Source organism: Lonchura striata, chromosome 1A (genome assembly GCF_050655825.1).
Source record: "Lonchura striata isolate lonStrDom1 chromosome 1A, ASM5065582v1, whole genome shotgun sequence".
Taxonomy (NCBI): domain Eukaryota; kingdom Metazoa; phylum Chordata; class Aves; order Passeriformes; family Estrildidae; genus Lonchura; species Lonchura striata.
In genome coordinates this window covers 23,981,583-24,002,467 of record NC_140741.1, presented here as the reverse complement: position 1 = coordinate 24,002,467, position 20,885 = coordinate 23,981,583, and the positions used below count along the sequence as shown (strand labels likewise).

The 20,885-nt window shown below is 44.4% G+C and overlaps 1 protein-coding gene and 1 long non-coding RNA gene across 2 annotated transcripts; one reads left to right on the top strand and one right to left on the bottom strand.

Annotated features, from left to right (window-relative positions):
- Positions 1-3,810: 3,810 nt before the first annotated feature.
- CKAP4 (cytoskeleton associated protein 4) lies at positions 3,811-11,652 on the top strand. The gene is made up of 2 exons (XM_021536067.4): positions 3,811-4,167; positions 8,626-11,652. Exons 1-2 carry the CDS (start codon positions 3,826-3,828, stop codon positions 9,955-9,957), a joined length of 1,674 nt encoding a protein of 557 aa, XP_021391742.3. The 5' UTR covers positions 3,811-3,825; the 3' UTR covers positions 9,958-11,652.
- Positions 11,008-18,957, bottom strand: LOC146763409 (uncharacterized). The gene is made up of 2 exons (XR_014952097.1): positions 15,644-18,957; positions 11,008-13,311 (listed from the first exon to the last, which is right to left on the bottom strand). It is a non-coding gene; the product is annotated as an uncharacterized LOC146763409 (long non-coding RNA).
- Positions 18,958-20,885: the final 1,928 nt, after the last annotated feature.

Here is a 20,885-nt window from a genome sequence, read left to right as displayed (position 1 = left end):
ATAAAAGATAACTTCAGGGGGGAAAGCATCTCAGCCTAAAAGTATCTCCACCTAAATCATGGAGTGAGAGATAGGATTCCAGAGAGGGATGGCTTTAAAACAATTTTTTTTTCAGCTATAGTAGTATTCTTCTCTCACAAGCCCACCAGCCGTTTTGGAGCCATTCTTAAGTGCATAGCTTGCTCTATCTATCTAGCTAGCTATCTAGATATCTAGCTATCTACCGTATCAGAGATGTACATCTGTCATATATAACTGGGGCATCAAGGACATGCTTTGAGATTCTGGTCCAAAAGCCAAGAATAAGTTAGACACTGCAGTACTCAGCACTTCCCCTTCTTTTTGGTTTCAATTCTTTCCTGATCCAGAGGCACTGAAGCTATAGGCCACTATATGGATTTTGAAGTAGATTACCCATTGGAGAGATTTTCTCCACAGAGAAATTACACTCTTTTCTCACTTTCTGGTGTCCCCAATGTCAGCCAGAAAAATAATTGTACAGCCTTTAAATTTGTTCTACTCAATTAACAAGATCAATGTCCTTGTGTCTTATATAGCACATGCATATATGTCCTGGATTTGGCTGGGATAGAGTCAATTTTCTTCCTCATAATTGGCAAGGGGCTGTGTTTTGGATGCTTTAGTTACTAGTAACCAGTGCTTACACTGAGTCAAAGCCTTTTCTTCCTCTCACCCCACCTCAGCAGCCAGGAGGAAGGTGCACAAGAAGTTGGGAGAGGACACAGCCAGGACAGCTGACCCCACTGACCCAGGGGATATTCCATACCATAAGGCATTATGGTCAGCAATAAAACTGTGGGAATGTTGGTGCAGGAGCACAGCTGGGGGACTGGCTGGCCATCAACCACTTGCTGGTGAGAAATTGTTTTAATTTGCTTCACTTGTCTTTCTTGTATTTTATTTACCTCTTTGTTGTTTTCATTTTTATTACAATTTAATTTTTTTAAATTATTAAACTTATTTTATCTCAACTCGCAAGTTTTCTCACTTTTACCCTTTTGATTCTCTCCCTCATCCCACTGGGGACATGTGGGGTGAGAGAGAGAAACTGTGGTGCTTATTTCCTGGGTGAGTTAAACCACACAGAGGTACATATTTGGAATTTTGACTAATGTCTCAAGTTAACTTTAACTCTTAGCCTTTCACTACAGAAACACTGTTAATTGAAATTAAGGACTAGTTTGTGCTCACTGTTTGCAGCAAGTTGGCTCATAACCTTCCTTACTGCTACCAGTAAAACTGGCAAAGATAGTAAAGCCTATAATTAATGCTCTGCTTTATCCAGCAAACAGCAAGGCAGCTACTGAGTGGATAAGATGTCAGAAATGTCCCAATATGTGGCTAACTCAATGGTTAGCGTGGGAGGAGAGGGAAAGGGCAAGGCATTCTATGGTTTATGCCAGGGCCCATGACAACTAAGTTGAGAACATAATTTAAAGTCACAAGACATTTTTCCCTAATCCTAATAACTGAGCCAGGCAGATTGGCTTTAGTGCTAACAGATGGATGTTAAGACTCTGGGTTGACTGAGATCATCAGGCCCAGATTTGATAATAGGCTCAACGTCAAGACAGAAAGACTACAAGGCAGGTGTAAGGATTCTTTCTTGGCTTGTTCTTCTGTGGAGTTTCCTGTATTCCAAGGATAAATACGTCTTGTGAGAGGCAAACAGGGTTGCTACTTCTCCCCACTGAACTATCTGTTTTCAAGTTCACAGGCAAAGCAGAATATTGACACTTCTGAGAGAAAATGGTACATCAGTAACTTCCCCAACCACACCAGTCTTCAGTGTCTACCAACTTTACCAACTCAGAAAATACTTAATGCATACTCCCCTCAGCACAGCAATTGGTCTTTCTGTACAAAGGAAATAAGAGTTTGGCCCACAGTGTCAAATACAACAAAAAGCTATTTGTAGAATAGTACTCTTGGTCAAAAATAGCTTGAATTGGTTCTATGGTGAGAAAAATCTTTAGATAGTACATTGCTAACATTTTCCTTGTCAGTACCAAGTGAGAAAAGGAGAAATAGTGAGCTACCTATACTACCTTGCTCCCTGAAACAGATTTACATCCCTTGATACTTAGCATTGATGATCCTCGTGATTATTCTCTCTGGTGAAGTCCATATGGCTCAGTTCTTATAGTAAACTCTGAAATAAATGGCTTCAGAGCTAAAATCCTGGGTCTTAGGGTACTGCTAAAAATCCTAGCCTTTCTAGGCCCTTCCTAAATAGAAATCTGATATCCCCTTCTCATAAAGTGTGAGACAACTAAGGCTGTGGCTAGATGTTCATGGTGAAAACTGCTGTTGTAACTTTCCTAGGGTGCTTTGTTTGCTGCTGAAGATTTTTACTGTCATTGTATTGAGGAAGACAGACTATTCTGAGGGTCCCTCACTGCTTTAGTGCATGCCTCCTCGTGCCAGCTTCAGCCACCTCTGGGAAATATTTAAGACAATCTCCTTACCCTATGCAAGCTCTCTGTTACTTGTTAGAGTCAGGGCAGTAACTTCTGTTGTGCTCATAACCTGCAGTTACACCAACATCCTTTCAGATTTGTGCATTTGACAGAATTGTGCTAACAAAATGCCTGAGACAATTCAGTATAAATTCTCCTCTTACCACCCATTCTAGTAGTTACTAGAACATCATGTATAGACTAAACAGTTCAGTTCATCCTAAGCCTTGGCAGAGGTGGAACTGTATTTGACAGGCTGACATCAGGGGCTGTGATCAAGCTGACTTTATGAGTAACTGTTTCTACATAATACTCAACATAATTTTTAAAAAACTGTATATATATACAGATGTAAAGGAAGAATATACGGTAATCAAAGACCAAGAAAAGAAAACATTTTCCAAGACAAAATCCGATTTAATTTCTTGCTGTAATCAAATAGAGAAATAGATACATTCAGAGCCTCGAGCTCCAGCTGGAGCCCGTGGCACAGGGGAAGGCCTGCTCAGCCTTTCCTTTCCTTTCCTGTCCTGCGCCGGGACTCGCTCCGCGGGGAAGATGAAGGCAGCAGGCTCGTGTCGGCGTGGGGAAGCAAAGAAGCGTGGCCGGAGCGGAGAGGCTCTGCGGGAAGACTCGGCGCTGAGCTCTCGGCTCCCCGTCTCGGACAAAGCCGTCCGTGACCTGAGAGGGGCTCGCCTGGGGCCTGCCAGCCAGGGCAGCAGCTGTTGGGTCCCTCGGGACCAGCCCGAAGCCATACCTACCCTCTACAGGCACTAGAAACGGGCTGGGGACAGGGGCTGCGGATACAGAAAATAACTTTCTCTCCACGCCTTCCTATCGCTCATTCCGGAGCTTGCTGCAGATATTCCAGCCAAAAATCACAACCAAGCAAAACAGAAGTTGCCTGAGGCAGAATTCTGCCCAGTTAAACCACCAAAACTACGAGCGGGGCCAAAAGCTGGCAGAAGGACCGGTCAGGGTTGGGGGACGCCCGGCACCCGGGCCCGCGGGGGTGGAGAGCGCTCCGCGCCCCGAGACCCCCGCGGCGGGTCGGGCGGGGGGGGGTCTGTCATCGCGGGGCTGGGCCAGCTTCCTCTCCGCCCCGCCCGCCGCTTCCCGGTCCCATTGCTCCCCTGGGGATGGGGCTGGGCCCTGTGCGCCACGTCTGCCCCCCGGCAGGGACGGAGCCCATCCCCGTGTGCGTGGCGGCTCCCCGGGGCGGGGGCCGGGGCGGGGCGGGGAGTGTGGCGCGGCCCGGGCCGGCGCCTCCGCCTTCTCTCCATCCTCCCTCCCTCGCCCGCTCCCGCTGCTGCCGCTCTGCGTACGACGGCGGCGGCGTCCCGCCATGTCGGCCGCCAAGCACCGGGGCACTAAGGGGGGCAGCCCGCCCGCCGCCAACGAAAAGAGCGCGCAGCTCGGCGCCGGCGATGAGCCGCCGGCGAAGAAGCCGGCGGCGGCGGGGCACGGCCGGGGCGGCAGGGCCGGCGGGGGGGGCCGCTCCGGCGCCGGCCCCCGCCGCGGCTGGGCGATGCTGCTGGGCGCCGCGGTGGTGCTGGGCGCCGCGCTGCCCGCCGGCTGGTACGTGCTGCAACTGCAGGAGGAGGTCGGGCGGAGCGCCCGGGAGGTGGAGGCCTCCGGGCGGCAGCGGCAGGAGCTGGCCGCCACCCTGGACACCGTGGTGCAGAAGGTAGCGCGGCGCCGGGCACCGCCGGGGGCGGGCGGGCTGGGCACCGCCGGGGCGCTCGGTGCCGCTCGGCGGGACGGGGGCAGCGGCCGCCCGTGCGGGGAGGCGGGCGCGGGGGTTCGCCCCTTAAAGAAGGAGCTGTGCAGCTGTCGGATGGCCTGGCTTGCGGGAAAGCGAACGTGTCCCGTTGCCTTCCCCTCCTCTTCCGTGCTCCCTCAAAGATGCTTTCATGGCATTAGAGGGGCAGATGGAGTTCGGGCCGCGGTATTCTCCGTGCCTGCAAACGTGGCCCGGAGCAGCGAGAAATCCCTGCCAGGCAGCGTAGGGCTGGGCGGGACGGGGCGGGACGGGACCCCGCGACGGTGGCCGCAGCCCCCAGCTCTCCTTCCCAGGGCCTGTGCCTGAAGCCATTTTATGGAATGCAGCTCGCACGCTGCATTAGGTGTTGGCAGCGGTGCGGACCCGCTGTTCCGAAGGAGCCCGGTGCCCGTAATTCGGTATCTTCGGGGCCCGCGAAATCACTTAACCGAGCGGGGCGAACGAGCTGCTCGTCGCTGCCTGTCGAGTAGGCAGATGTGCACGCCAAGGGACACGGGGTGGCAGCGCTGTCAGAATGGGGCAGGATCCTGCCTCAGCGTCCCCACACTCTAGAAAACAAAACCCATGTGAGCTTCACCGAACAACAGAGGCTGTGCCCGAAGCACTGCTGCAGTACCCTGCCTCCCACGTTCCTGCCGCAGTCTCTGGCCCAGGCGGTGATACTCGCAGTGTCCAGGGCAGTTCAGGACCATGGAAAAGTTGTGAAGTTGCTTGCACAGGATGTGGCTCAAGTGAAGTGAAATAAATGCTCACTTCCCTCATTTTTTTTCCACTCAGTCCCTTATTAGCCTCCCAGCTATAGTTTCACAAATAGCACTGTCCACTTGGATACGTCCTAGGGTGCCTAAACCCTTTAAAAATGCCACCTGCGATTGCACATCATCAACATACAATTAAACTTCTCTCCCGGGAGTTGGTTAATTGGTTGGAAGACAGTATGTAAAGTTATGACTGAGTCAGATCAAGGAAAAGGAAATTCTTGTCTCAGCTTGACTGCTTTCTGCATGGCAGACCATTCAGACTCCCTATATTCCCTGTGAGCTTGGGCCTGGGCTGGCAATGGGATGACAGGCACTGGCAGAGATCTTCTGGCTGTTCAGTGCTTCCAGAAACACAGTGGCCTACACATGTGGAGATTATGTCATCCATCTTGGTGTTTCCTGTCCCATACAACAAGAAGAAAAAGGAAAATTCATGTTAGTGGAGGAGAAGAGTTGTAAACTTCAGGGCTATAGGGCTGTGTCTGAAGTTAGTTTTAAATCACTGATGACAGGACAATGATTTGAACTAGCAAAGGTTGTTGCTTTTTACTGTTTTTTAAGCCATTTTTGTAGACTGTAAGAAGGAGGAAATTGAAATTGCAAGATGTTAAACTACAATACACGAGTGTAGAACTCAGATGTACATGAAATGTATAATCCCTTCTAATAAAAGGAATGGGGACAATTTGCTGCCTCTCATCTCCATGTCATTGCAGAAAATCATAAGTATGTGTTACATATTCTAGGAGATGGGTATATAACAGAAGGTTATAAATAGTTGGTTTCAAAGACAGCTGAAACTTACTTGCCTTTGTATAGTAGGTGGCTGTTAAAGGTGGGGGAAAGAGATCACAGGGTTTTGATGTAACCCATGGAAGTCTTGGTTGCTGTGGATTGATGACACAGAAATTTACTTGAGGGAGAAGAGAGCAGGCTGTATTTCACTGCTTCACAAAGGTGTAGGATTCTGCGTTTAACTTGCAGAGTGCCATCAGCACAGGCTGCTGTGTAGCTTTGCCCTTCATCTGGCTGCAGAGAGCTTCTGTCAGGAGTAAGCATTATATAAACTCATCTGCTTAACACATCAAAGAGAAAGGAAATGATGTGGAAGTTTAGTCTTTAACATAGCACCATTCTTATAGAGGCCAAGGTCATTTGCTGTTTAAACACAAGATGTATGACCAGTTAGAGAAAACAGTACTCATTGGCTGGAGATACATTTTTATGTACTATTTGTGATATTAAATCTTTCAAGGGCTATGGCTTCAAATCTTACCAGCCATCTACACCAAAAAAGCAAACTCACATGAAGGTTCACACACAGACCAACTGCTTTGAAGCTGTGAGTTTTTACCCCTCTTGTGCAAGGGTATTGCTTTGGTCCTGGTGGCTCTTGGTTAGGACAAATCAGATTAGAAGCTGGTACATTTTGAAGACCCCAGTCCATTTTATTATATCAGAGCTCTCTGATCTTTAAGTGGCTGGCCCAGATGGGGAATAGCTTAAGCTTACACCATGATCATTGCCTGGATGCAGTGGAGGAGAAGGTATAAAGTACTTCCAACTGTGTGAGGTGGGATCCACCTCTGTCAGTCATACAGTTGCAGAGACCCAGCCCTCTGGAGAGTTCTGGCTAGTTCTGATTTCTTAGACTAAAAAGACTGTTACTGGCAAATATGAATTTGGTGATTTGGTTGAATTGTGTCGCTGTAATAAGATAGGGAGGAGAACTTTCCTGTGATACCCTGTTCAGTTTCTGACCTCCATTTATAATAATACAGAAAAAGCTCTCTTCTCCCTGTGGAAGTAATCAGAATGAATGACAGCTAAGATGTAACGAAAATGAGGTTGGTAAGTCAGTCAAATGACTGGTGCCCAGCTGCAATGTGTATGACAGTATTATCCTCTCCGCCCCTTCCCCTTAGCTCAGTTCTAATTTCCTATGGGAGCACTAGAGAATACAAGTGTAGGGAATGTAAGGGCATTAGAAACTCTTTTGCTGAAGAGGGAGAAAAGCAGTCATCTTTGTGGGTATTGTTCAAACTGCAGGGATCTGCCAAAGCAAAGGCAAGTCTCATGGCCAAACCCTACAATCCTTGCACAGTATAGACTTTAATGAAAACTAAGGAGGATTTGGCCAGGGATTTGCAAAAATACATAGAAATAACTTAATTTCTAATTAGGATATCTCTCAGGTCTTTAGAAAATAATGTCTAGGTTCTGAGTCAAGGAATTGCTGGAGCCTCCTTCAGTTGAAAAGAAAAAAAAAAAAAGAAAGCAGCTCTGTGTATTTTTTTCTAAACCCATAAAAAATATACTTCTTTCTATTTATAGAATAAAACCACCCCTCCAGCTGTGTATCTAATCAGTCAACATGGCAGCCCATGTGGCATGGCTGATTAATATACCCCTCAGACACAGGGAGTAGTGTGAGGCAGGGCAATGTGCATTACTCAGCACTTGCCATCCTGCCAAAGCCTTGAGGTATTTTCTGTGTGATGGATTCCTCTTGCAGCCAATGGGAGTTCTTATATTGCTTTACTAAGTTTAAGAAATTACAACCCACACATCCACAAAAGGGTTTTCCACAGTCTTAAGCCTGATGCTCTGCTTGGCCTCAAAATTAAGTAATGAGTGCTTCCCTGGCCTGGATCTTACTTTTAAATGTGAGAGTAAACTAGTGTGGCAGCCCCTTACTCCTTGACCTTTTCCCTCTGGCTGCTACTAAAACCAGCTGTAAAGATAGTTTTTGTAATTGGGAAGTTTAATAGTGTATCTGATGCAGTGTTAGGAACTTTCTGTTAACCTGAGCTAGATGCAAGGCAGGCTCTTGGCAGCTGCTGTGCTTTTGTTCTCTGTGTGTACATACATGAGCCCTGCTCACTGTGAGTGTGTGGGTGTATGCAGGAGTGGGAAAAACAAGCTGCTAACTATTTAGAACGTTAAAGACTTCCTATTTTTTTTTCTAATCTTAAAAAATAGTTAACAAAAAAAATCTCTTGTGTTTCCGTTGGTGTCTAGGAGCAGCAGAATGTTATTACTACTTTCATTCCTGGGCCCATCCCAGCTGCCCTCTCCCTCTGATTTTTCTTGTTGCTTTTTCTTGTCTACCACAAAACTTCTTTTTATGATCAGGAATTGTTCAGGTATTCATGGCTGATAAAATATAATCCCAGCTTTTTTGTATTCAGAAGCTGATGACAGATATTCTTTTGGTTTGGTTCCCTCCCCACCCCCTCCTTGTTCTAAAGACTTGTGGTCTTTAGAACCAGGAATCCTATATGGGAGGGATGGTTCAGGAGTCTGCATGGAGACTCTGGAGAACTGGGTTTCTTTTTCATTGCCACAGATTTCCTGGATCATGAGTGGCAGGTCAGTGAGGCCAAGGACCCTTAACAGAAGGTGTATGTACTATAGAGCTGTAAGGCTCAAGATGCTGGTTTTTTTTTTGTGCCTCCCATATCTGTATGCCACTGGACCACTTCAGGTATGGGGCCTGAAGGATTGCAGCATAATAATTTCATCTGGTAACAAGGGCTATAAGGATTTTGGACAAAAAAAGTGGAATTATTGGTATTAACCACGTGTATTTCTGGCCCAGGTACGCTCTCTTCAAACCACATTTGGAGAATTCGAATCCATGATGAAAATTGTTCAGCAGAAGCAGGAGGTGAGCGAGAAGGCTGTTAAACAAGGGGAGAGTGAAATAAACCGGATCAGTGAAGTGCTTCAGAAGCTGCAGAATGAAATTTTGAAAGACTTGTCTGATGGCATTCACATGGTGAAGGATGCAAGGGAACGAGACTTTACATCTCTGGAAAACACAGTGGAAGAGAGACTAACAGAGCTGACCAAATCTATAAATGATAACATTGCAGTATTCACTGAAGTCCAGCAAAGGAGCCAAGATGAAATCAACAATATGAAAGCAAAGGTTGGTTCACTAGAACAGGCAGATGTGTATAAGCATGAGATTAAGGTGCTAAAAGATGCTTTTGATGAGATGCAAGCATCCATGAAAATGAAAGAAAAGGACATAGAGACCTTGAAGAGTACAATAGACTCCATGGAGTCTGACGTGTACACTGAAGTGAAAGAGTTAGTCAACCTCAGACAAGAACACGAGAAGTTCAAAGAGGCTGCGGACACTGAACACCTTTCATTAAAAGCTTTACAAGAGAAAGTTCTGAGAGCTGAGGATTCTATTATGCAGCTCCCTAGTGACATTAAAAGACTTGATGAAGATTTACTGCAAGTTAAAGCCAACCTCAACAAATGGGAAGATAATGAACTCTTCAGAAAAGCATTAGAAACTTTTGGAAAGAACAGTGAAGGACTGGAGTCTCGAATGAGGCACATTGAAGACAGCCTAGAGTCTCTAGCATCTGTTGCTGTTCAAAACAGTGAAAAGTTAGAATCTTTCCTTTCTAAGGAGGCAGAATATGAGAATAAGCTCAATACTTTAGAACAAAGCATTACCATTCTTCAGGGACTCTCAGATACAGATGTAACTTCAGTGACAGATGTTCTGAAAAATCTTGGTGAGGCACAGACTTCACTGTACAATGACATGGAAAACTTAAAGAGAAGCATCAATGACTTGCCATCCTCAGGTGCTCTCCAGGATGTCCAGAAGCAAATAAGTACTTTGTTGGATCAAGGAAATCTTCAGGCAGATCAAACACATTCTCAAGGTTACCTTGAAAAGTTTTCTTCTATGGAAGGCTCTGTAGATGAACTGAGATCTTCTGTTAGCCAGGTTGATTCTGATTTGAAAATGCTAAGAACTGCAGTGGATAGTTTAGTTGCCTATTCAGTGAAAATTGAAAATAATGAGAACAGCTTGGAGTCTGTGAAGAGCTCAGTGGATGACCTGAGGAATGATCTGGAAAGGTTGTTTGTGAAAGTAGAAAAAATACATGAAAATATTTAGGCAGTGGTGCTCCTTGGGCAGATAATGGGTTAAGGAGAATAGCTTTTGTATGCCCTGTTTTTTACTCTTTTAAAAAGCAATTTGATACCTCCAAAGAGAATAAGAATACTTTCATAATAGAGACAGTTCTGCTTATTTCCTTTATTTCTTTTCCATGTAGTGTTTTGGGAGTTTTTGTTGTTTGCTTTTACTTTCCCCTAAATTTTGTTTTAAGAAAACACAAGTTTATTGGGGGTTGAGTTTCTTAAGGTCTCATTTTCTCTATGAAGTTGTGCCACTGTTAAGTGTAGTGGTATAACTACAGCCTCGTTAGCATGGGCACATATTTAATGGCATGAAGGTGATTCACACTGACACTAGATATCCCACACAGAAGGGCTACAGCTGTTCTGGTACCCAAAGCACACTGCTGCACTCACTGAGGATTTTACTGGTATGTTTTGGTTTAAGAAGAAAACTACATACTATTTTAAACAATTCACTGTTGTGAACTTAAGAGTGGAGCAGGTGTGGAGCACCTCATCTTGTTTCTGCAGTTTGGGACTCAGGTTTGTGGTCAGTTCACGAAGGGTCAGCTGAGCTGTAGTGTATTTCTGTGAGACCTTCATCTGTACCAAGGAACTAACAAAGTCTGAGGTAAGTGGCACTGCCTGGGTCTAAGGCCTAGGAGATTCATTCTTTGCCAGCATCTTCAGCTGCTGGTGCAGAAGATCAGTGCTTAGGAGGGACATCTGAAGGATGGGATTAATTTCAAGAGGGTACAGTAATATTTTTATCCTATTTTTAGACTGTTCACATGATTAGGCTGTGTCTTCCTTGGAAAGATCTAATTTGGTCTTTGATAAGGATTTTTCTGGAAAAAGTCATCACAAATTTGAGGAAAGGGAAGGACCAAAATTGCACCTGTTGTGTTCCATATGTAACAAGTATGCTAACAACAGCAATAATACGCTCCAAAACACACAAGAGGGAAAATCACCATGAAATCAGCAGAATTGCTTCTATGGCATATACATTTCCAGGTTTTCACACAGCTGACAGTGACCTGAACTCTTGTTACGTATTCAGGACTTGGTGCCTGATTCTTGTCACTATTTTTTGTCACCAGGCTGGGGCATTGGTAGCAAAGGATCCTTCTAGGAGATCTCCTCTAGGAGAGTGAGGGAAAAGTGTCATAATTCCATAGATGGTCTTTTAAAAAACACTTACTTATGGAGCTTCTTTGGTTTTCTGTCTTCTTGGAAAGGATTTCTAATATCCCTCCTTTTCAAGTTTACTTTTGAACTTCATCCAAATAATTGGTAAAGAAATCTGCATGTGGTTATCTTGGAAATAGGCTGTGGGCATCATGTCCACTCAGCTTGGACCACACAGATCCTCGACTGTGTTAGATGAAAAATTCCTAGAAATAGCATCTCCCAGAAATAGGAAGAGCACAGGTGAAAAGGAGTTCTCCTAGGTAAATAGGATACTGAACCATATCCAGTGTTGTTCCACTGTAAACAGGAAAGAATTGCTGTCAGAGAAAGAGGAAGCCATGGCATTAAGGTAACTGTTGTCACTGTTGGAACTGCACTGTTCATTGTTGACTTCTCAAGTTCTTGAACAATGTTGTTTAGGGTTACTGTGAAATGAACTGTATGGCTTATTTGCAGTATTTTTAATACATAATAAACATTTGGAATATTCTTTGCACCTTTTGTTTTTGATTGCTGCTTGCTTATTGTTGTGTTTCGCAGGGTGCTTCCAGTGGGAAGGGCTTGGGGAAGCACCAGATTTGCTGCACCCCTGTACTTGTTCTCAGCTTCCATAGGGAAATGTCAAGGCACTTGCCTGCTATGGAAGCAGCAGGGTTTGAGTCACATCAAGGTGTTGCTGTTGACCAGCAGACTCTGGAGCCTGAGAAGGTGATCATAAAGTGTGAAATACCTGATTGGTGCCATGAATGAGTTCTGTGCCAGACACTGCCAGCACGCCTCTCTAAGACTTCCTCAATGCCCAAGGCTTGTACGACAGAAATAATGCACAGAAAGAACCTGTGTGATATTTCTAGAGTGGCTGCTCCTTTTGCTTAGCTTGGAATGCTGGATTGTAAAGCCCATCAACTGATACCATCCTCATGATGGATATCTTCCTTTCAAAAGTTTGGGAAAGGGTAATTTCGGGAGTATAGGCTTGGGATTTGTAGCATCATCATATCTTGGCAATTCTTGAGGCCAGAGTCACAGAAATAGGTAATAACTCTTTAATTGAACTACGTGTGCTTGACAAAGCAGGTGAGCACCCAAGCCCTTCTGTTAAAGATATTTGAGGTAACCCCAAGTTGGCAGCAAGCTGGCTGGCAGCATGCAGTGACTTTAGAGTAGCTGCATGATGTTGGAATTTAAGCTGTTTTAAAGCCAGCAGTGCAGCTGGGCTGTATTTGATCTCAAAGATTAAACAAAGAATTACTAATTACACTTCTAGTACTGAATTTTTATGGCAAGCTATTGAAATTATTTATCTCACTAAATGAGAGTAATAATTCTCTCTAAATAATAAAATGTTTGAAGGCAGGCACAGAGACAAGGATCCCTTGGCAGACTGGTGGCTTAGCTTTTATGTCTGGTTAGACATTTTCATCCAATACAAACATTTCCTAATTTCCTCATAAATGCTCACAGACCATATACAGACCTAATTCTGCTCTTTACTGTCATTCTTCAACTTTGTAATAAAGCAGGGAGAAGGTCTTAAGCAGGACAGACTGTTGCCAGTGTTGCTGTTACAGTAACAAATTTCCACATAAATTGTCTTACCTGATTGAGGGGGTATTGATTGGATCTGTTCATTAACGCTTGCCTCCATTTTCAGCTCTCATAAATAGAGAAAACATTACACTGAGGCACTGTAGACTTGATCATTCTTGAAAGGACTTGCCCAAATAGCTATGCTGGCACATGTGATGGAGATAAATCTTGGGTTGCTGCAAGGACTTCTCCCAGTGGGAATTCAACTACTGCCTTGAGCTAAATTACTGAGAAGGGCATCTGGTGGTCCAAATGCACGTGTTGGAAGTTTCATTAAAGCATGGATTAGGGATTTAGTGGTTTTACTACCTTTTTTGACATAGCTCAGCTGGTACGGTAAACAAAACTGCAGAGGGGTGAAATGACTACGGGAAAAAAGTCTGTCGGAGATATACAAACACCCCAGCAGCCAAAAAACATCCAGTGTGGACCTTCCCCTTGGCTGGGCACTGCCAAGGACGCTCTCTGTCCAGTTTGGAGCACTGCAGACAGGAGTGGCTGGGCTGGAGCGACTCCCCAGGAGAACAGTGGCGACGATGGGAGGCGAGATGTCGCAGGAGAAGAGCTGGAACAGATGGGGCTGTTAGACACGGACAGGCGGAGGGGAAGGGAGGATGGAGGGGAAGGAGGAAGGGAGGGAAGAGCGAGCCCTGCCGCCCCGGCCTGAGGGCGCGGGGCTGGGCGGTGGCGCCGGGCGCCCCCCGGCGGCAGCGGCGCGGCAGCGGCGCGGGCCGAGCTCTGGCCAGCCCGGCCGGCCGGCCGTCCGTCCGTCCGTCCGTCCGTCCGTGTGTGTCCTGGAGCATCTCACTGGCAAAAGGCAGGCGCCAGGTGCCCCCGCCTCCCCTGCCCAGGTCCCGCCGCGGCGCCGGCCCATGTGCCCTGCTCGGTGCTGTCCTGCGCTACCACCGCCCCGAAAAATCCTTCATCCACTGCGGGGCTGACTCTAGAAGCAGCTGGCACTTGTTCTGCCCAGTTTTGCCATTTTGCTAATAACTGGTCCCTGGTTCATTTCTCGTGTCATCACCTGCTTGGTTTATCCATGTTTAGGGAGGGAGAGGCTGTGGCTCTTTTGGGTTTAATATCAGCTCTCTGCGGTACTTAGCACTGTGAGATGAGTCTCACAGTCCTCTGAGCAGTCATACACTATTGCTACCCTGGCCTTCCTGCATGCATTTTAGTCATTGTCATCCTCCACCAGCCAAGAGCAGATACTCACCAATGTAAGACATGTTGGTTCAGAGTATTTACACTCAGGGCTTTTTGAACACCTATTTGTAAGAACCTACTTAGTCTAACGCTGACCAGGGATGTCAAAGGGCAATTCTGCCTTGGACACCAAAAAAAAAAAAGTGTATTTTGTCCTTGCTCACATAGTAAAACCTCTCCAGAGTCTCCAGTATGCAATCCACTGCAGGCTCCCAATATAATGTAATTTCTCCAGAGTCTGTGCTTGCTCATGCACTCGGAAAGTGAAAGAACTTGGAAATCTCTTTATGTGAGCAGAACTTGATAATTCCTGCATTTATAATGCAAATACCTAACCCCAGAGCTATTCAGAGTTAATACAGCATCACAGTTGTAGCTTGCTAGATCTCAGACAAAGAGACTCCTAAATTCTGCTTTTTTTTTTTTGCTTATGGAGCAGGTGTCCCTTGGCTGCCATGGATTTTCAAATAGTACATCTCAAAATCTTTTCCAAGATGATGCTACTAGATGCTGTGCTTAGCATTACCAGAACAAATATTTTCTCAAGTGATTCCTATTTCACTGTGAGAGGGAAAAAAAAAAAGAAAGAAGCAATTTCTTATTTTACTGCATATCCTCTTTAGGAAAAAAAAATAGTTTTGAGGAAACACTAATTACACAATTAACTCCTGTGCCTCACCCTGGTGTTCATCTGCAATGCTAGAGGAAGAAGCTAGTTCAAATAAGGGTGGCTTTGTTCCACTCAGAAAGACTTTGCTTTGGCCCTCTCTAGATGTAAATATGTCAAATTCCAGTGGATAATCCTTTCCTGTCAATACTGCTTAGGTTGGGGTTGGGATGGAATCCTAGAGTTATGAGTAAGGATGGAAAACATAACAAGTGGAGAAAGAATCAGGGTTGCCTTGAAACTTTTGAATTTGTTTACTGCTCTGACTTTCAAAGTTCTGACAATTTTTTTTTCCCCTAGTTTCTCCCTTTTCACCAATTTTTTCAACTGTATATACATAGTAGGGGGATACAGAATATTATGCTTAGATTTTAATTGATTTACAGTAGAAATCTGAAGTCACAAGCAAAACCATGCCTTAAGATGAGAGCCACTGAAGTGTTACTTGTTTAGAGAGAGCACTGCAAGAGAAGTGATCTAAACATAGGAATTTATATCTTTGTCAGTGGCAGGTAAAACAAAAACTTTGCAGTTCCCAGAGTGTGTTTGAATAGTTCACACTTTGGTGTCACTCAGGCCAAAAAAACCCTTACTGACAAGTAGTTCCCTGCCCTGGAAACTCAAAATGCTTTTGCAGGGGAGTGAGATTCAACCTGCAAGGTGGTGTTGCTGTGAGCCAGAGGCCAGAGCCAGGGAAGGGCAGCAGACTACCTCTAGTCTGCTCAGCCCGGGAAGTTTTTCTTGGACAATCTCTGCTGAGTGTGCAAAGTATGTACATTGAAACAATGTGAACAAAAGAAAATTTCCACCCAGATAGGAAATTTATACAGAGTGACAATGGTCCTGATCCAGATCCCATTCAAGTCAGTAGCTATATTCCCCTGTTCTTTCCTGGTACAAAATTCAGGCCAAAGCACTTCACCCAAAGCCGCATAGAAAATGTGTCATATACCCGACAGTGGTTTGCAATTCCTCAAGTTCAAATAATCCTCTCCTTTCCTATGAGTGCATCAGAGTTGCTTACCAGAATACCTCTTCACTGAGAGACAGCCTTCTCCATGCTGTTGTTTCCAGCTGTCTAGAATTTCAGAGCAGCTACCTGGTACATGTTCAGCTGATGCCTTCAGAGATGCCATCACAGCCCTCAGAGCCTGAAACAAAAGGGACATTGAATGATCTGAATGTGTGCTCTGAGTGAATGAAGTTGTTGTTATTCTTACTTGTGCATATAACACCAGTGCCCAGAGGTTCAAACAGGTGCTGGATGAGGAGATTTATTTAGGCACCTGTCCACTGGAATGCTCTGGGCATCAAACCACCCTCCCAAGGGCATATTTTTTAGAATTAAATGTGGGCTTCGACCACCCCATTCTGATAAATTTTTCCTCATCCCCATACCAAACTTCTAATATCATACATTCATGTCTGAAGATGGTATTGGTCTTAGCACATCCATTAAGGATTCCACATTCTCAAGGTGGTTTCTTGGTTCTAATGTGATTAGCACTAAAAAATAAGATATGCAAGGAAAAAAGCAGGTTTTCCATTCAGAAAGGAGATATTTGTATTGCTAATAATAGCCCTACTAAGCTTTTATGACCTTGAGATTGATGGAAAGATAATTAAGGTTTGCCAGAGTCTGAATCCTTACATATAATTAACTGAGGTGATAATAACCTCTTAGAGCCATACCTCTGTAGTTGAATGCATTCAGTGATCAAAGTGCATTACAGCATCCCAAAAGAATGTCATGGCCTCTCAGTGACTGCAGTTTGGGGACAATACTGGAAAAAGCCCTCCACCCCCTAAAAGCAGCTGTAGAGATAGAAGGGTGATTCCTCCTGGCCTCTTTTGTGTTCAGAAGAACTTCCTTTGATTAAGTCAGGCTGGGAGACGTTGTAGACCCTTCCAAGTGTATTACCACACAAGCACATTTGGGTTATCCGGTAACAACATGGGGTAAAACTAAGCCGTGGAGCTGTGGGAAGTGAGGGTGCAGGCTCCAGCTGTCCTTTGTGTCACTGCTCCTTCCATCCACTGTGCAGTTAGACCCCAGAGCACCTGCCCAAAGGAGCTGAGCAACCAAAGAACAGAGAGACAGAGAGGGACAGAGGGAAGGTGTGCTAAAGCAGTGAGGCACACAGCAGAGACAGACACCAGTCCACATGGTTGATGGCAACCACAGTGCCTGTGACATTTTTATAATGTTAACTCTCAGGTGTTTCTGCATCCTCTCCTGTCTCTTGTAGAATTACATCTTTCATGGGACATGATCCAAGGCCTATGGACATAGATAAATCCTTCTTTGTTGACTTCCTTGGTCATTGGAGTAGTGTGTGTGTGGCACAGGGAAAGGGGAAGGTGAAGAAATACCAAATAGAATACCTGCTGCTTTCCAGCCTCCAGCCCCATTAGATATTTTCCAGTGTTTGGGGATCTTTATTAGTTTATGAATCTTCTCAAGGCAAAGGATCTCCTCTTTCTTCTCTCCATTCTTTTACTACAGGTAAGGAATACTTACAATGAAGTTGGCAATAGATACTGATGTTATTTGTTAAATATAACCCTTAAAAATAGGTTTTGGTTCAGGTCAAGGAGTAAGATCAAGGACTTTAAGCATTGGAACTAAGTGTTCCAGAAGTGCTGGTAGCTCCATAAATGCAAGACAGGAATGACATGTTTGAAGTGCCTAGAATTAGTGTATTTTCCCCAAAGTCCGCATGAACCACCAAGGGTAGGGCGAAGGGTTGCATTCTCATGTGGTTCAGGAGATTACTACTGACCTGTAATCTTGCTGTTGTCGTGGATGATCTGCAAGTACTTTTAGCAGAAATTGTGTGTCTCATGTGACATCTCTGGGACCTGTCTCTTGCAACACACATGCTGACTCTCTTGCTTATTGTGGCTCATAGCCAGGTCTGCCCCAAACCTCAAACAGTTGGAGTAAAGGTTGAATCTATCCAAGAGCCCTACTACTTTGTCCTTTGTTCAGATCCTGATTTGCTTTCACTTGCCTTCACAAAGCTCTTCAGTTTCCTCAGGTTTCATGTTTCACATTCATTAGAACTGGTATAATTTACTACTTTACCAATAAAATTAATTCAGCAACAGAGCTTCTGTTTCCAATGGCTGCACATAGCTAAATCCCTGTTCGTGAAAGTATTTGAACTAAAAAAAGAAGCACATCTATTAAAAAGAGTTTTTGGAGTGCTGTTTATTGTTCCTTTCACATTTTTTTAATGTCACCTTAACAAAAAGTACTCCTTCTCCTGAAGAGCAATGAAATAAATCTAAGTTCTCACAGACTTCACAGCACAACCCACGTTCAGGACTAGGTGTGCTTTCTTGTATTGGCAAAAAAGAATTAAGAAAAGATCTACTGTAGTGAGTGAAGTACAGTGTTTGCATTTTTGCCTGAACTATTTGATTTCAATATTTTCTGGACAGAATCTGGAAATAAATTTGTATTGGGATGATGACTGAGTCTAGAGACCAGCACTTGATTCCTGCAAAAAGGAATCAAGAGCGCAACATGGAAATGCCCATTACCAGGTGAATCCTGCTCACCTCAGTACTGCTGCCTGCCAAAGGGAAGAGAGTTTTGAGGGTGCAGCCACACTGTAACTTGAGTGTGAGCCTAAACTTCCTTTATACCTAAAGCATTTGGGCAAAAGCTTTGGGCATGGGGTTAACTACAGATTTGGGCAGAGGAACCCAGAGGAGCTTCTTTCTTTCCCTCTCTCCCAGCCTGCATTCCAGAAAACAGAAGCAGGGAATTACTATGGGTTTATACAGGCAAAGAGAGGCTTGAGGACTCAGGCTAGCAGCTAAATCTCCCAGCAGCAAGACAAAACTCCTAGCCAAAGTGATGACTACCAATTCAAAGTGCTTAGGTCCCTCTGAAGTTTGTGCTGAGTAAAGATAAACACATCCTGAAATGCTTTGTTAATACCACAGGGATGGGATTGACACAGGAACCAGGTCTGAGAGAGGAGTTCTTCACTACAAATGAAAAAAATCTAGTAACTGGGTGATTTATTAGTCTCTCTTCAATGATACTTTTGTTTTAAGAGGGCTTCAGTTACCCTCTGCTGACTGGAATTTTTCATTTATGTTGGAAAAGTATTGCTCCTTGACTTGAAAAATTACTTCCAGTGAGCAATAAATGCTGTGGGCCTCATCCTGTGGCTTTGGGCATGACAGCTCACCACCGGTCACTTTGCCATGGGATCCTTGCCATTCTTTCTCTGCTTTCTTTTTCTTGCCTTATGCTTTACACATGTTTGTAATTAATTTCTTTTCTCTTCCTTTCCTTTCCTTTCCTTTCCTTTCCTTTCCTTTCCTTTCCTTTCCTTTCCTTTCCTTTCCTTTCCTTTCCTTTCCTTTCCTTTCCTTTCCTTTCCTTTCCTTTCCTTTCCTTTCCTTTCCTTTCCTTTCCTTTCCTTTCCTTTCCTTTCCTTTCCTTTCCTTTCCTTTCCTTTCCTTTCCTTTCCTTTCCTTTCCTTTCCTTTCCTTTCCTTTCCTTTCCTTTCCTTTCCTTTCCTTTCCTTTCCTTTCCTTTCCTTTCCTTTCCTTTCCTTTCCTTTCCTTTCCTTTCCTTTCCTTTCCTTTCCTTTCCTTTCCTTTCCTTTCCTTTCCTTTCCTTTCCTTTCCTTTCCTTTCCTTTCCTTTCCTTTCCTTTCCTTTCCTTTCCTTTCCTTTCCTTTCCTTTCCTTTCCTTTCCTTTCTTTTCTTTTCTTTTCTTTTCTTTTCTTTTCTTTTCTTTTCTTCCTTCTTTTCTCTCTTTTTTTTTGCCTTGTTACATCTCCCTCTGCTCCAGGCTGTCAGCTCTGGGTTTCCCTGTATTTAAATCCCAGACATTCCTCATCAATGTGCTTGCTGAAATGCTTTTAGCACTGGAAGAAATCCTTTTCTCACATTGTTTCCAGTACATGTGGTAGAGTGAGTCCTTGCAGTTAAAAGAAAATCCCTCTGAGGAAAGATCCTAAGTGCAGTGACAGGCTCAAGACCACCAATTAACCTGCTTTCAAAAATAACAGCAACATTTTATGTGTAGCTGAAATTTTTCTTGTAAATTTTCATCTTATTTGCACATTTCTGACAATGAAACCTCTGTGTGGCTGTATTTTTGAGTCTCCTGTGCAGTTATCAAGGAAAAGGTTGGGTGTTTTGGCAGATCTCTAATGTAGGTCCTATCAGTAAATTTATTTAAAATGTTTTATTTAATGCGAGTTCTGCACTTGTGGAGAATCTTAATATTACTCTGCCTTATAATAACCCTTGGTAGGGATCTGTAGGGTCTGTATGTTCTTGCCCAGCATTCTCCTGCTCCTTTTATGCATTTGGCAAAAACAATTATGTATTTCAAGGCAGTTCAACTCCACTTACTCTTTTCAAAGTCCAAATGAAACCATTTTAAAGTAGGCTGTTTACTTACCAAAGCAACTCTTGCCTGCTTACAAAGGAGAAGAAAGCAGCACATTGGTATGATTCTGTTATTGTGGCAGGATGTTAAATGTCTGTGAGCTGTGTGGGACACCTTCCCAGGGCACTTGGGGACAGCAGGATGCAGAGCTTCACCACTGCCTGCTCACCCTCCTTCACTGCCTTTGCAGCAGATGGCAAAGGAAAGCTGTGGCACCCTTAGGACAAGGTGTATTGCTGAGCCCCTAATTCTGCAGCTTGTTTTGTTGAGATCTGAGCCCTCTCTCATCACTCTGACAGTATAAATGGACTTTAAAGGTTAAAAAAAAAATAAATCCATAATAAATCAAGAACTATTGCTGAAGATGTTGGGTAGAACAGGTCTGGTGATGCCTGTCTCTGAGCTAGAGGTGTTGATTAACTGCCTCTTGCTTCCCAAATGCCATCGTGTTCTCAAAGTGGGGCAGAATTTCCTGTTTGCTGCCCTAACAATACATAGGGAAGCCAGCTTCTGTTGACCAAGTTTTCTGTATAAACATGTACATGTCTTCCCAAGTCCAGTTACCTTTCTAGCTGATTTGTCTGTACAGATTGGGACAGATCTTCAACACTTTGATAATATCTTCGGACAATGCCTAAATTCTAATTTTTCCTCATATTCCTTTATATAGCATAATGAGAGTTGTGCCAGGGGATCCTTTCACAGCTACTGCAGTAGCAATGAGCAGAACTCACTCTTGTGGGAGTAACCTTGTCTCTTGCTTCATGCAAGATTTAGGCTGCAGCTTTCTGCTGAGACTTTTTCAAAGGCAGCTAGGAAGAACAAGGCTGCCAAACCTCAC